The sequence below is a fragment of the Sciurus carolinensis genome, chromosome 10 (assembly GCF_902686445.1).
Source record: "Sciurus carolinensis chromosome 10, mSciCar1.2, whole genome shotgun sequence".
Classification (NCBI taxonomy): domain Eukaryota; kingdom Metazoa; phylum Chordata; class Mammalia; order Rodentia; family Sciuridae; genus Sciurus; species Sciurus carolinensis.
In genome coordinates this window covers 79858149-79872641 of record NC_062222.1, presented here as the reverse complement: position 1 = coordinate 79872641, position 14493 = coordinate 79858149, and the positions used below count along the sequence as shown (strand labels likewise).

General features: G+C 33.9%; 1 protein-coding gene across 4 annotated transcripts in view; it reads left to right on the top strand.

Annotated features, from left to right (window-relative positions):
* The window catches only part of Uso1 (USO1 vesicle transport factor), a 71148-nt gene that overhangs the window by 7030 nt on the left and 49625 nt on the right, over positions 1–14493 (top strand). For all 4 annotated transcript variants that reach the window (XM_047565777.1, XM_047565778.1, XM_047565776.1 and 1 more), the window contains exons 2-3: positions 6634–6720; positions 6809–6873. In XM_047565777.1, the coding sequence (XP_047421733.1) occupies positions 6634–6720; positions 6809–6873 (152 nt within the window). The remainder of the gene's footprint in view (positions 1–6633; positions 6721–6808; positions 6874–14493) is intronic.

Sequence of the window (14493 nt, the reverse complement as noted above, 5' to 3'; positions counted from 1 at the left end):
TATTCAAAATCAGTAATTTTTTATTACATTAACCATTATAAATGAATTGACAATGGTTAACATGTTAGTGCTGCAGTATATAGTTGCCTTTGGGGAAGTTCTGTTCTAGGAAGTTAAAATTATGTTTTAAACTTCATGAATGCAGGTTATTCCATAAAATCAGGTTGTCATTATGTGCTCCATAAATATTTGTTGAATAATTAACGGAATGGTTAGAATTTTCATTATTCCTGTCCTTCATTTTTTCATGTCAGTTAAGTACTACTAATACTGAAGAAAAAAAAAGAATTTTTACTAGGATTTGTGAGAAAATACTACAAACTGTATTATGCCAGTGTCCTTCAAATTTTTAAAAATATTTTTTTAGTTGTTGATGGACCTTTATTTTATTTATTTATGTATTTATGTATGTATGTATGTATGTATTTATTTATATGCAGTGCTGAGAATCAAACCCAGTGCCTCACACAGGGTAGGCAAGTGCTCTCCCACTGAGCCACAACCCCAACCCTCCTTCAAATTTTAAGAGTACTTTCACTGTCCTACTGTCACGCTGTGTTCTTTTTTGTTTTCTCTCTTCCTTTTTTTTTTTTTTCACTCTTTACTTCTTGGTAGTTTTTATTTTCATATCTCTCATCTAATTTTCCCCCTACTCACTCTTATTCCCATAGCTGCTACTGCTGCTGCTGCTTTTTTTTTTTTTTTTTTTTTTTTGCTTCATTTGTGTATCATTGTGTTTCCTTTTGCACTATTAATAAAAAACTTTAAATTTTAATTGACAGGTTATTGGATTATAATTCCGATTATGCTCTATTTACTAAAATTGTTAGGATTATTTATCTTTTCATGTTTTACTTAAGTGGAATTGTGAATCTCAAGGGACAGTTATCCAAAACAAAGGAATTCTGTTGTACAATCAGTTGCATGAACTGCATTCAAATAGCATAATAGATATATAATACATTACTGCTTATTAGGCTAAATTGAGGATTTTTAAAATACTCAAAATAAGTTTTGAGTATTAGTAATCTTAGAATTCAACTAGTTTATGCTTCCGTTTTGCAGATGGTGAAACTACGAAGATTATATTTAAAGTGATCTTTATTATTCATCAGCTCTTTATTTGCAAATTCACCTACTCAAAGTGTATCTGTAACCCCAAAATCAGTACTGGAAGCACTTTCATGATTATTTGTGGACATGTGCAGGGCAGTGAAAAATTTGAGTTAGCAAAGTTCACATCACTAACAGAGGTCAAAAGGCCACACTCCTTTGTTTCAATCCTCATTCTGTAAACAAATGTCCTTTCCTAGTCTATTTTAGCTTTTTTTGCATTTTGTGCTTTTTTTTTTCCCTTTTGAATTTCTCTATAAAAACTGGCCCCAAAATGTGCTGAATGGTGTTCCTAAGTACAAGAAAGCTATTATATGACTTACATTGCCATTGACTGTGAATTCAATATTAATAAGGATATATATTAAATATATATATTAAATAAGATATCTTTAAAGAGAAATACACATAAAACAAGGTTTTGTATCAGTGTTTCTTTAACCCTGCATTTCCCTTAGGAGCAGTAGTTTAATATCCACTAATTCACTGTTTATAGTGACATTATAGAACATAACTGCCATGAATAATGACAATTGAGCTGGGGACAGTGATACCCATATGTAATCCCCACTAGAAGGGAGGCTGAGCAGGAGGGTCATAAGTTCAAGGCCAACTTGGGCAACCTTTAAACCTATTTCAAAATACAAAGGGTTGGTGATATAGCTCAGTGGTAGAGCACCCCTCAATAGCAGAGGAAAATAAAACAAAACACATAAGTAGCAAGTTAGTTGATATGTTATAGCAAGTATTAGAATAAAAGCAAAGTTTAATGTATTCTGGAAAGTTCTTTAAATTTTTTTCTTTGGTTATTGAAATGAATGAAAACATACTTATTGTAAATAATTTAAATCAATATCTAGTTTAAAATTGCCTTTTTCTTTCTTCCCAACTCATTTGTCATCACCAGGAGTAATCTGTAGTAAAAGTTTCATATATATCCTTAGGGAGTATTTGGGGAATTTTGGGGTTTTTGTTTTATTTTTTATCAATATGTGTTTTTACACAAACAGGTTTCTTTTCAAGAGTGGAATAGTTACACACTGGTATTTGCTTTTTAAAAGAACAATAGCAGTTATTGGAGATTTTTCGGTTCACTAATCAGTGAATATAGTCGTTTCACCAGAATGTTTTTAAAAATATAATTTCTTTGTTACAAGAAAATCGACTGAAAGTCTATAGTATCTGTTAATTTTGCCTGAGCTTAGGATTTTTTTTTTTTTTTCTGTAAAATGATTTTGTTTAGGTTTTGGTTCAGTTGCTGTAACAGAAACAGAAAACAGTTTTATCAAAGATAGAAGTTTTATGTCCTTCTCAAACAAAACTCCAAGCTAGTAGCAGTCACTACAGTAGGGTAGTTCTCAGGGGTCCAGGTATTGCTTTTCATCTTATTCTGCCATCCCCTAGAATGCTGTACTTTGCATTATTGAAAATTCTGTATTACCACCAGGTTCAAGTTCCAGGCTGTGGGAAGGAGAAAGAGAAATGAAGAACAAATAGCTTCATTTTAAGAACATGACCTTGAAGGTACTACTTGTTGGTTGGAATATAGTTATTCTTTATGCTAAAATACAAAGAAGCCTTAAGAAAGTAGTCTAGGTGGACAGCCTGTACCCAGCTAAAGCGCAGAGGCATCTAATAACTAAAAGGAAGGAGAAGTGGATATTAGGGCACCATTATACAGCACTGATTTGGTTTTTCAAGTAAGTAGTAAGTGGGGTTGCAAATTGGTGCGGCCACTCTGGAAAGCAGTATAGAGAGTCCTTAGAAAACTTGGAATAGAACCACCATTTGACTCAGTTATCCTACTCCTTGGTTTATACCCAAAGGTCTTAAAATCAGCATACTACAGTGATGCAACTACATCAGTGTTTATAGCAGCTCAGTTCACAATAGCTAGATTGTGGAACCAACCTGGATGCCCTTCAGTAGATGAATGGATAAAGAAATTGTGGTATATATACACAATGGAATATTATTTAGCCATAAAAAGAATGAAATTATGGCAAGTAAATGGAGATTTTTCATGCTAAGTAAAATAAGCCAATCCCAAAAAACAAAGACTGAATGATTTCTCTGTTAAGTGAATGATGATACATAATGGGGAAGAATGGAAGAAGGATGGATTGTGTAGAGGGGAAATGAGGGGTGGGGAGAGGGCGGGGGGAAGGAAAGATAATAGAATGAGATAAACATCATTACCCTATATATGTATTATTATGCAAATGGTATGACTCTACTTCATGTACAACCAGGGAAACAGTAGTTGTACCCCATTTGTGTACAATGAATCAAAATTTTAAAATAAATAAATTTTTTTTATAAAGAAATGATCATTGAGATCTGTAATTTCTGAGTAGAAATTAACCATACTTAAGCTAAAATTTTGCTTGGTAAATATCCACTGAAAAATACAAATCTGTGCTTGGACTAAAACATGACCAAGTTTTTGTAGTGTTTGGACCATATATAATTTATTTTCCTTTTATTTGATTTTCATTGTCTGTAAAATGTATCAACATAATACTTCCTTGTGGAGAGAGATCACTTATTCAGAAACTTCAGCCATCTGGAATATTATTAAGGCATAATATTATCAAAAACATAAGCTGTGTTGGGGACCAGAGCTGATTTTGATTAAAGAGCTGTTTCTAGGTTTTTCCTTAGAGTGCTGGGGATCAGACTGAGCAGCAAGCACTGTGGCCTGAGCTACATCCCCTGCCCAATATGCCATTCTTTAAACAATCTTACTTCCAAATAGAATTAACATTTTTTGTGCCTATGTTCATAGAATACATACTTAATAAACCTTTAACTTGTTACGCTTAATTTATTTATATGACTATCTTCTTGAACAAACTCCTTGTGGCCAGATACCATATCTTATTTTGGTTATTAGCACAAGAACAAATACGTGTATACTTAATATGTGTTTATTGACTTAGTAAATGGTTATGCATTCTAGTCTTTAAAAATTTGGATATTACTCTTGAGGAAATGGAACCAACTAAATATTTTATTTTGATAATTTATTTTTATCAGTAACTTATTTTATTTTGAGTACCAGAATGAAGGTAGAATCTTTAAAAGATGACTTACATCATTCATGAGAATATTCTAGAAATTCAAATGAAACAGAAAACCACTTTATTTGTTAAGTCTCTTTTCTGTTCATTAAAGTAATACCTTGGGCTGGGGTTGTAACTCAGTGGCAGAGTCTGTACTTTGTAGTAGAGGGACTCTACGTTTAATCCCCAGTATAAGGGAAAAAAAAAGTAATACCTGATCATTATCAAAATTCATGATAATATTAATTAATACTTCCAGCAGTCCACAAAAAGTATGGTATGTAGGCTAAATTATTTTCCATACAAAATCATATAGTTAGTTACTGCTATGTCATTAAACCAACATGATTTCATGCTAAACATACTATTTGCAGTTTTTCACTTGTATCTTAGACATCTTTTCATGTGAGTACATATAGATCTGCGTCATTCATTTTTCAGCTTCATAGTGTGCATGTATTATTTTACTTGTATGGTGAATGAATATTAGATTTCCTTTTAACTATTATAAATATTGCTGCAAAGAACATTCTAGGATATATATGTTTTGGGCATGTTTTTAAAGGACAAGTTCCTAAGATAGAAATACAAAAAGGGGTATTTACTTTTTCCGTATGCATGTGTGTGTGCATGTTTTACTGGGGATTGAACCCAGGGCCTCATGTATGCTAAACAAGTATTGTACCACTGAGATACATCTTCAGCATTTTTGTTGTTGTTTGTTTGAGACAGGGTCTCATTCCATTGTACAGACTAGCCTCAGACCATTCTCCTTTTTCAGTGTTCTAAGTGGCTGGGATTACAGGTGTGCACCACTATGTCCAGCTAATTTATATCTTTGTGTAGGCCTGATTCTATTTTTTAAAATTTTTTTTATTGGAGAATACAATAAAGAACATATCATATATGTAAACTTTGTATATTTTTCACAATCTCGGTGAATCTATGCGACCATCCTGATTAAGAAACTGAATATTACCAATCACTCAAAAGCGTTCTTTGTGCTCCAGTCACTGCCCACTCCCCAGAATAACTATACCAGCTTCTAATAGCAGAGATTAGTTCTGCCTGTTTTTTTGTTTTGTTTTGTTTGTTTTTAATATACCAGGGTTTGAACCCAGGGACACTTACCCACTAACTAAGCCACATCTCCAGTCCTTCTTTAAATTTTATTTAGAGACAGGGTCTTGCTAAGTTGGTTAGCACTTGGCTAAGTTGGCAAGGCTGACTTGCAGTCCTCTTGCCTCAGCATCCTGAATTGCTGGGATTAAGGCGTTTGCACCCAGACCTGTTTTTACATTTTATAAAAATGACTTTTTATTTTTGTGAAGCTTATAGACAAAAATATTGTAATTTGAACTTGTATTTGTCTTTGAGTGACATGCCAAAATCTCATTTATAGACTCTTTTTTTAAGAACTGTCATTGAAGAATGTAGAATAACTTATAAAATACTAACAGCTAAAAAGGGCCTACTACAGTAGTTTTTAAAACTACATTCTTTATCAGATATTTTCCAAATATTTTCACCTAGTCTGTGACATCATTTTCATTGTCTTAACAGTATCTTTTGAATAGCAGAAGTAATGCTTGTTTTCTTGTGTGTATCTGAGAATTCTTCGCCTCATAAAAAATCACAGAAATTTTTTCCTATACCACTTTCTAAAGGCTTTATAGTTCTAGATTTCCAAATTCTTTTTTTTAGTGCAATTTTATAAACATACACAATTTGGTGCTTTTGTTTCAGTGTTTTATAATTTACTTACAGTTTTACAACTTGCTTCTTTCCCTCACTATGTATTATATCATGGCATTCTTATGACAGTACAGTTACTTCCTTTGAATAGCTGCATATTATTTTACCAAAGAATGTATAACAATTTATTTAGCTTTGCTTTTCTTGATAGACAGTCGTTTCTAGTTTTTTCCTATTGTAAATAATACTTCAAGATTTAAAAATCAATTTGAATTATAATTCCCATAAATTATTTTTAAATAGAAACATTTCATCCTTATAGGTTTTGAGACACACTTAAAACTTTTAAATTTTGATATACAGTTTTGCCTTTTCTTTCTCAAATATATAATGGAATGTTTAGTACAATTACAATATAAAGAATTGCTTTTAATTACTTCCTTTTTTCTTCTGTAACCCTATTGCTTTCTTCTTGATTCAGTCATAACAGGCATTATTTAGAAAGCTAATGATTTTTCTTCATTCTGTAGCTTTGACTTATTTTATTTGACTTCTCTCTCATAGTTTGTTAAATCCCTATAATGAGATTATAATATTACCTATTTAAATATTTAGATTTATGAAAGACCACATTCATAATATCCCACTAGCTGATTTTTTTTTTCAAAATTGGATGGTGTAAATTGGGGGAGGGGGAACTTGATGCTTTCTTTTTTAGTTCTTTTTATTCTTTTAATGCTGTTTTATTTTTACATGACAGATTCAAAAACTTTGTGACCGAGTAGCTTCATCTACTTTATTGGATGATCGAAGAAATGCTGTGCGTGCCCTCAAATCATTATCTAAGGTCTGTAACACTTTGTAAGTTATTAAGTTTCTTAAGTTGGCTATTAGTTACTTTTAATAACATTTTTTCTTTTTTTTTTAATGTGTAGAAATACCGCTTAGAAGTGGGTATTCAAGCTATGGAACATCTTATCCATGTTTTACAAACAGATCGGTAAGTCTTATCAATTTTCCTTCTTAATTTTTCTTGGATTTTTAATTAATTTGTTTTAGAGTCGCATCATTATTCCAAAAGATTGACACATTAAAACTATTAAGATTTTACTCTTAATTGTCATATTATTGAAAATTAGGTTCAAGCCACTGAGCCACGCAGTGGGATAGACATAAAAATAAGATAAAGTAACTGCTCTTTGAACACTTAATAAAGATGGGGTTAAAATTGGCAAATGAATTGTTTCAGTATTCACTTAGATGTACTATACCATAATATTATATACATATTGTGGCATATGAGTTATCTAGACTTAATGTTTTTTAAGGAAATAAACTGTAAATAAGAGTGAAGTATTAAATCTGATGTGTCTTCAGAGAAAGATCACTCAGCCTAGTTTGAGCTCCTTCAGTTTCTTCTTAAGAGCTTTTATCTGCATTTTAGTTTTAATTACTACATTGATAGCTTTCAGATCTTACCTCTGGTCAAATATGTCTTTCAGTCTTTAGTTGGTCATCACTCACTTGGGCCATACCAGGATCTCTCATAGGTACTTCAAATTCAAGATGTTCAGAGTTAATTTATTTTTGGTCCTCCTGCTTCTTTGCCCACTATTGCCTTTTGCCCTGAGTTCATCCCAGTCAGTAGTACTTTTCCATTCAACAGGGGTTCATGCAGAATTCATCTCTCTCTTTAACCCATTATGCATATATAGACCAAAAACCACCTGGAATCAATGATTTTCTCTTATTTCCTTTGTTGGCCTTAGTTCCGGCTCTCAATATTCAATACTTAAACCATTTTCATAGCCTTCTGCTGTGTAACCAATAAGTTAAAAATTTGGTGGCTTAATAAATATTTATTTCCTCAGTTTCTGTGGATCAGGAATTAAGAGACTTAGCACTCAAGGTCTCTTAGGAGGTTGCAGTAAAGATATCAGCCAGGACTGCTGTCATCTGAGTTCTTAACTTGGGCTAGAGGATCTCATTGCAAGATGGCTCCCTTAAATCGCTTTTGGCAAGAGGCTTCAGTGAGCTGGGCATGGTGGCACATGCCTATAATTCCAGAGGCTGGGGAGGCTGAGGCAGGAGGATGAAAATTTGAGGCCAGTCTTAACAACTTATTAAGACCCTAAGCGACTTAGTGAAACCCTGTCTTAAAATAAAAAGGTCTAGAAATGTAGCTCAGTGGTAAAGAACCCCGGTTCCATCTCCAGTACCAAAAAAAAAAGACCTCAGTGCCTTACCTTGTTGCTCCCTCAATAGGGCTGCTTGAGCATTCTCATGATGTGGCATCTGGCTCCAGAAAAATCATCCTAGAGAGAGAACAAAAAGAAAGCCAGTATGCCTCAGAAGAAAGCCATTTAATCTCAGAAGTCACCATCAGTCTCTCCACATTTTGGTTGTCAGAAGTAAGTTAATAAGTACAACCTGCATGTAAGGGGAGGAGAATTAGGTTCCCACCCTTCAAAGAGTAGTTGTATCAAGAGTTTTAGGCATAGTTTAAACTACCACCACCTCCAAATTTTATCTTTGCCTCTGATTTCTTTGACACTTAACTATGTAATGCATCTTACCAGCTCAATGTAATTGAGTCAAATAATGTAAACTTTTTAAAGGTCTATGTATTGCTTAGCAATCTAACTGTAGACTGTTTCTTGGTTACAATGCAGCAGTGCTCAACTGCTATTCATACCAGTTAGGATCTTTCTTCTTCCCAGACAGCATAATCCAAATTAACTACATTTTCAAACCAATTAAGTCTCATACATTTGAATAAATTCACTGAATTTGTCAGGACTATATAATTAACATAATAGTGGTTAATTATGTTAGGTTGGATAATCTACACCCTCACCCACAAAGATGTCTACATCCTGAGTACCAAAATCTGTGAACATTACCTTAGATGGTAAAAGGGACTTTTGTAATTAAGTTAAGAACTTTGAGGTGGAGATATTAGCCTGGATTATCCAGGGGATCTATTGGATCACTAAGGCCTTTAAAGGCAAAATAGGAAGGCAAATGAAAAGTTGATCAGAATATGGTGATATAAGACATACTTGACCCACTATTGCTGACTTTGAAAATGAAGGAAGGGAGCCATGAATCAAGAAATGTGGGTGTCTTCTGGAAGAGCTGGAAAAAGAGAAGCAGATTAGTATAATGATTGCACATACTTACAATCTTTGTTTATCCCATGTGTGTTAAATCATATGTGCATTTTTCACTGAGTCTTAACAAAATTCATAATGAAATAATTATCTCAATATGTAAAATAAAATGCTTCCTCTTACAGTGATCTTATTGTCATTTTTTCTGCACAGCAAAAAATAAATAAGTAGATATTCTTGATAATGGTTAAATAATAGATTTTAAAAACTGTTGCACATTTACCATGTGTCAAGTTCTGTACTTTCTTGTGCTAAATTCCCCTTTTCATTTGCTTCTGAAACTTAACCTAGTTTCCTGTTTTCAAAGTGTTCTGTGAGGATTTTTTTCTTAAAACTTCATTGAATATAAAAATCTGTATTCTGCAATCATCTTTCCACATGCCCTTATCTTCATTACTGTTGCATGTTACTTTCTACAAGCCAATACTCAGAATCCTTCTACTGAATGCCCTTTTTCCTTAGCATATCATAAAAAGTTGTGTTTTCTTTCTTGGCATGACGTGACACCCATCTGGCCATGGATCTGATTTTCCTATCGCCTTCTGAAAAAGAGACTGCCCATTATTCTATCTCCCACACTCAAGACCCACTGATGTTCCCAAACCAGTACACCTCAATGGTTTTGTTTTCTTTAATTAAGATATAATGTATATGTCAAAAATTTCATCCTTTTAAATGGTACATTTCAGTGATTTTAGTCACAGAGTTGTTCAACCAACTCCACTGTCTAATTTCAGAACATTTGCAAAATACCAGAAAGAAATCCTGTATCTAGTAGTTCTCATTTTCTATTTCTTCCTCCCTGCTAGTACCTAGTAACCGTTAATCTACTTTTTAAATTTTTTTTTGTATCCTCGATTTGAACCCAAGGGTGCTTAACCACTGAGCCACATCCCCAGCCCTTTTTTATTTTTTAATTTGACACAGGGTTTTGCTAAGTTGCTTAGGTCCTTGTTGAGACTGGCTTGGAACTTGTGATCCTCCTACCCCCTTCTCTGGTGTTTCTGAGATTACAGGATTGTTCCACTTAACCCAGCTCTACTTTTTGTTTCTATAAATTTGATTATTTTGGATATTTCATAAAAAAATGGAATCATACATTATAAGCTCTTTATGTCTGGCTTCTCTCACTTGTGTATTTTAAGGTTGTAGCATGTATCAGCACTCTATTTCTTTTTATGGCTGAATAATATTCAAAATGTATTGATATATACTACATTTTATTTATTCATCAGTTGCAATTATTTCCATTTGGGGGCTATTATGAATAATGCCGTGAACATTCCTGTATTCTTTTTTATGGATATACACGTCTAGTTCTAATGGATATATACATAGGCATACAGTTTGAGGTCATTTGGTAACTCTGTATTTAACTTTTTTTTTTTTTTTAATAGTATTAGGGATTGAACCTAGGGACACTCTACCACTGGACTCTATTCCCAACCCTTTTTATTTTTATTTTCATGATTATTTTTTATTTCAAAACAGAGTCTCTCTAAATTGCTGAGACTGGTCTTGAATGTCTCAGTCTCCTTAGTCTCTGGGATTATAGGCATGAGCCACGTGCTTGGCTATAGTTAACTATTTGAGGACTTGCCATCCTGTTCCACTGGCGATGTACCATTTCCACCATCAATATATGAAAGTTCAGTTTTTCCATGTCCTTGCCAACACTCGTTATTATCTTTTTTTTTTTTTTTTTTTAATGGTCATCCTAGTGGGTATACAGTGCTATCAATTTCATTTTCTGAATTTGGTTTTGATTTGCCTCTACCTAATGACTAATGATGTTGAACACCTCTTCATGTGCATAATGGCTTTGTGTATATCTTTTTTGAGAAGTGTCTATTCGGATTCTTTGCCTTTTTTTTTTTTTTCCCCGATGCTGGGGATTGATCCCAGTGCCTTGTGCTTGCTTGCAAGGCAAGCACTCTGCCAACTGAGCTATCTCCCCAGCCCTCTTTGCCCATTTTGAAAATCAGTTTATTCATCTTTTAATGTTGAATTACAGTAGTTCTCATATATTCTGGATACAAGACCCTTTTTAAATATATAATTTACAAATATTTCTTTCATTCTGTGGATTGTCTTTTCACTTTCTTGATGGTGTTCTTCCAAGCACAGAAGTTGTTAATTTCCATGAAATCTAATGTATCTGTTTTATCTTTTGTTACTTGTGATTTTTGTGTCATATTTTTAAAAGCATTGCCTAATCCAAGATTTTGTAGATTTATACCTGTATTTTCTTCCAAGAGTTCTATAACTTCAGCTCCTACATTTAGGTCTTTCATCTGTTTTGAGTTAATTTTTGTATAAGATGTGAGGAAGGGACCCAACTTCATTCTTTTACATGTGAATATCTAATTGGCCCAGTACCATCTGTTAGATTATTCTTTCTTTATTGAATGATCTTGGCCCCCTTGCAGAAAATCAGCTCAAATAAATATTGCTGCTTATTTCTAGATTTTTAGTTCTATTCTGTTGATCTCTATGTGTGTCATACAGTACCATGCTGTCTTGATTACTGTAATTTTGTATTAAGTTTTGAAATCTGCAAGTTTGAGTTCTTAAACTTTGTTGTTCTGGTTTTTTTACTTTCTTTAACATTATTTCCTAGTATAGCAAAATAATGAATGTCACTGGTAGTAGATGGAAGGGGAAGTTTTTTGGGGGGTTACTGGGGATTTAATCCAGGGGAACTTAACTACTGAGCCACATCCCTTGCCCTTTTTTTATTCTTTATTTTGAAACAGGATCTCACTAAGTTGCTTTGAGCCTCACTTAGTTGCTGAGACTTTCTTTGAACTTGGTGATTGTCCTGTCTCAGCCTTCCGAGCTACTGGAAAGAAAAACTATTTTATTGAGCATTTCTAGAGGAATGAAAATGACTGAAACAGATATTTAAAATTTAAATACTTTGTGCCCCCACCCCGTTCCTCACCCTAAAAACAAGATCACACTACATTAACAAGATTTGTTAACTAAACTTATATCCAATGAGGGAGCCATTGAACATTTTCTAAGAATTCTCAATGCCTTGGAAATATATTCCTAAATTGTTTTTAAAGCTTAATACAAAAATCACAATTCCATTAAAGTTATTTTGATCATACATATGTCCAGCAGTGGTTATCTTCAAGTGAAGACAGTCTAAATTTTGGTATATGTCAGGCTTTCCACAATAAACTTATTGCCATTATTTGCCAATGTTTCATTTTCTTTTCTTTTTTTTTTTTTTTTTCTTTTTTCTTTTATTGTAAACAACTGGGATACATGTTGTTTCTCTGTTTGTACATAGATAAAGGCATACCATTTGTGTAATCATAAATTTACATAGAGTGATGTTGGTTGATTCATTCTGTTATTTTTCCCCTTCCCCCCACCCCTCCCATCCCTCTTTCCCTCTATACAGTCCTTCCTTCCCCCATTCTTGCCCCCCTCCCTAACCCTCACTCTAACCCTAAAACTAACCCCTCCCACGCCCCATTATGTATCATCATCCACTTATCAGCGAGATCATTCTTCCTTTGGTTTTTTGAGATTGGCTTATCTCACTTAGCATGATATTCTCCAATTTCGTCCATTTGCCTGCAAATGCCATAATTTTATCATTAATCTTTATGGCTGAGTAATATTCCATTGTATATATATGCCACAGTTTCTTTATCCATTCATCAACTGAAGGGCATCTAGGTTGGTTCCACAATCTGGCTATGGTGAATTGAGCAGCAATGAACATTGATGTGGCTGTATCTCTGTAGTATCCTGATTTTAAGTCCTTGGGTATAGGCCAAGGAGTGGGATAGCTGGGTCAAATGGTAGTTCCATTCCAAGTTTTCTAAGGAATCTCCATACTGCCTTCCAGAGTGGCTGCACTAATTTGCAACCCCACCAGCAATGTATGAGGGTACCTTTTTCTCAACATCCTCGCCAACACCTGTTGTTGCTTGTATTCTTGATAATTGCCATTCTGATTGGAGTGAGATGGAATCTTAGGGTGGTTTTGATTTGCATTTCTCTTATTACTAGAGATGTTGAACATTTTTCCATATGTTTGTTGATTGTTTGTAGGTCTTCTTCTGTGAAGTGTCTGTTCATTTCCTTAGACCATTTGTCAATTGGGTTATTTGTTGTCTTGGTGTTGAGTTTTTTGAGTTCTTTATAGATTCTGGAGATTAGTGCTCTGTTTGAAGTATGATTGGCAAAGATTTTCTCCCACTCTGTAGGCTCTTTCTTCGCATTGCTGATAGTTTCCTTTGCTGAGAGGAAGCTTTTTAGTTTGAATCTATCCCAGTTGTTGAGTCTTGCTTTTATATCTTGTGCTATGGGAGTCCTGTTGAGAAAGTCTGGTCCTAAGCCGACATGTTGAAGATCTGGACCTACTTTTTCTTCTATAAGATGCAGGGTCTCTGGTCTGATTCTGAGGTCCTTAATCCATTTTGAGTTTAGTTTTGTGCACGGTGAGAGATATGGGTTTAGTTTCATTCTGTTGCATATGGATTTCCAATTTTCCCAGCACCATTTGTTGAAGAGGCTGTCTTTTCTCCATTGCACATTTTTGGCCCCTTTGTCTAGTATGAGAAAATTATATTTATTTGGGTTTGTGTCCGTGTCCTCTATTCTGTGCCATTGGTCTACCTGTCTATTTTGGTACCAATACCATGCCGTTTTTGTTACTATTGCTTTGTAGTAGAGTTGAAGATGTGGTATTGCGATACCCCATGCTTCACTCTTTCTGCCAAGGATTGCTTTAGCTATTCTGGGTATGTTATTCTTCCAGATGAATTTCATAATTGCTTGCTCTATTTCTGTAAGGTACATCATTGGGATTTTAATTGGAATTGCATTGAATCTGTATAGCACTTTTGGTAGTATGGCCATTTTGACAATATTAATTCTTCTTATCCAAGAACATGGGAGATCTTTCCATCTTCTAAGGTGTTCTTTAATTTCTTTCTTTAGTGTTCTGTAGTTCTCATTGTAGAGGTCTTTCACCTCTTTTGTGAAATTGATTCCCAAGTATTTTATTTTTTTCGATGCTATTGTAAATGGGGTAGTTTTCCTAACTTCTCTTTCTGAAGATTCATCACTTATGTATAAAAATGCATTAGATTTATGAGCATTGATCTTATATCCCGCTACTTTACTAAATTCACTTATGAGTTCTAAGAGTTTTCTGGTGGAATTTCCTGGTTCCTCTAAGTATATAATCATATCATCAGCAAATAGGGATAGTTTGAGTTCTTCTTTTCCAATTCGTATTCCTTTAATTTCTTTGGTCTGTCTAATTGCTCTGGCTAGAGTTTCAAGGACGATATTGAATAGGAGTGGTAAGAGAGGGCATCCCTGCCTTGTTTTAGATTTTAGGGGGAATGCTTTCAGTTTTTCACCATTAAGAATGATATTAGCCATGGGCTTAGCATAGATGGCCTTTACAATGTTAA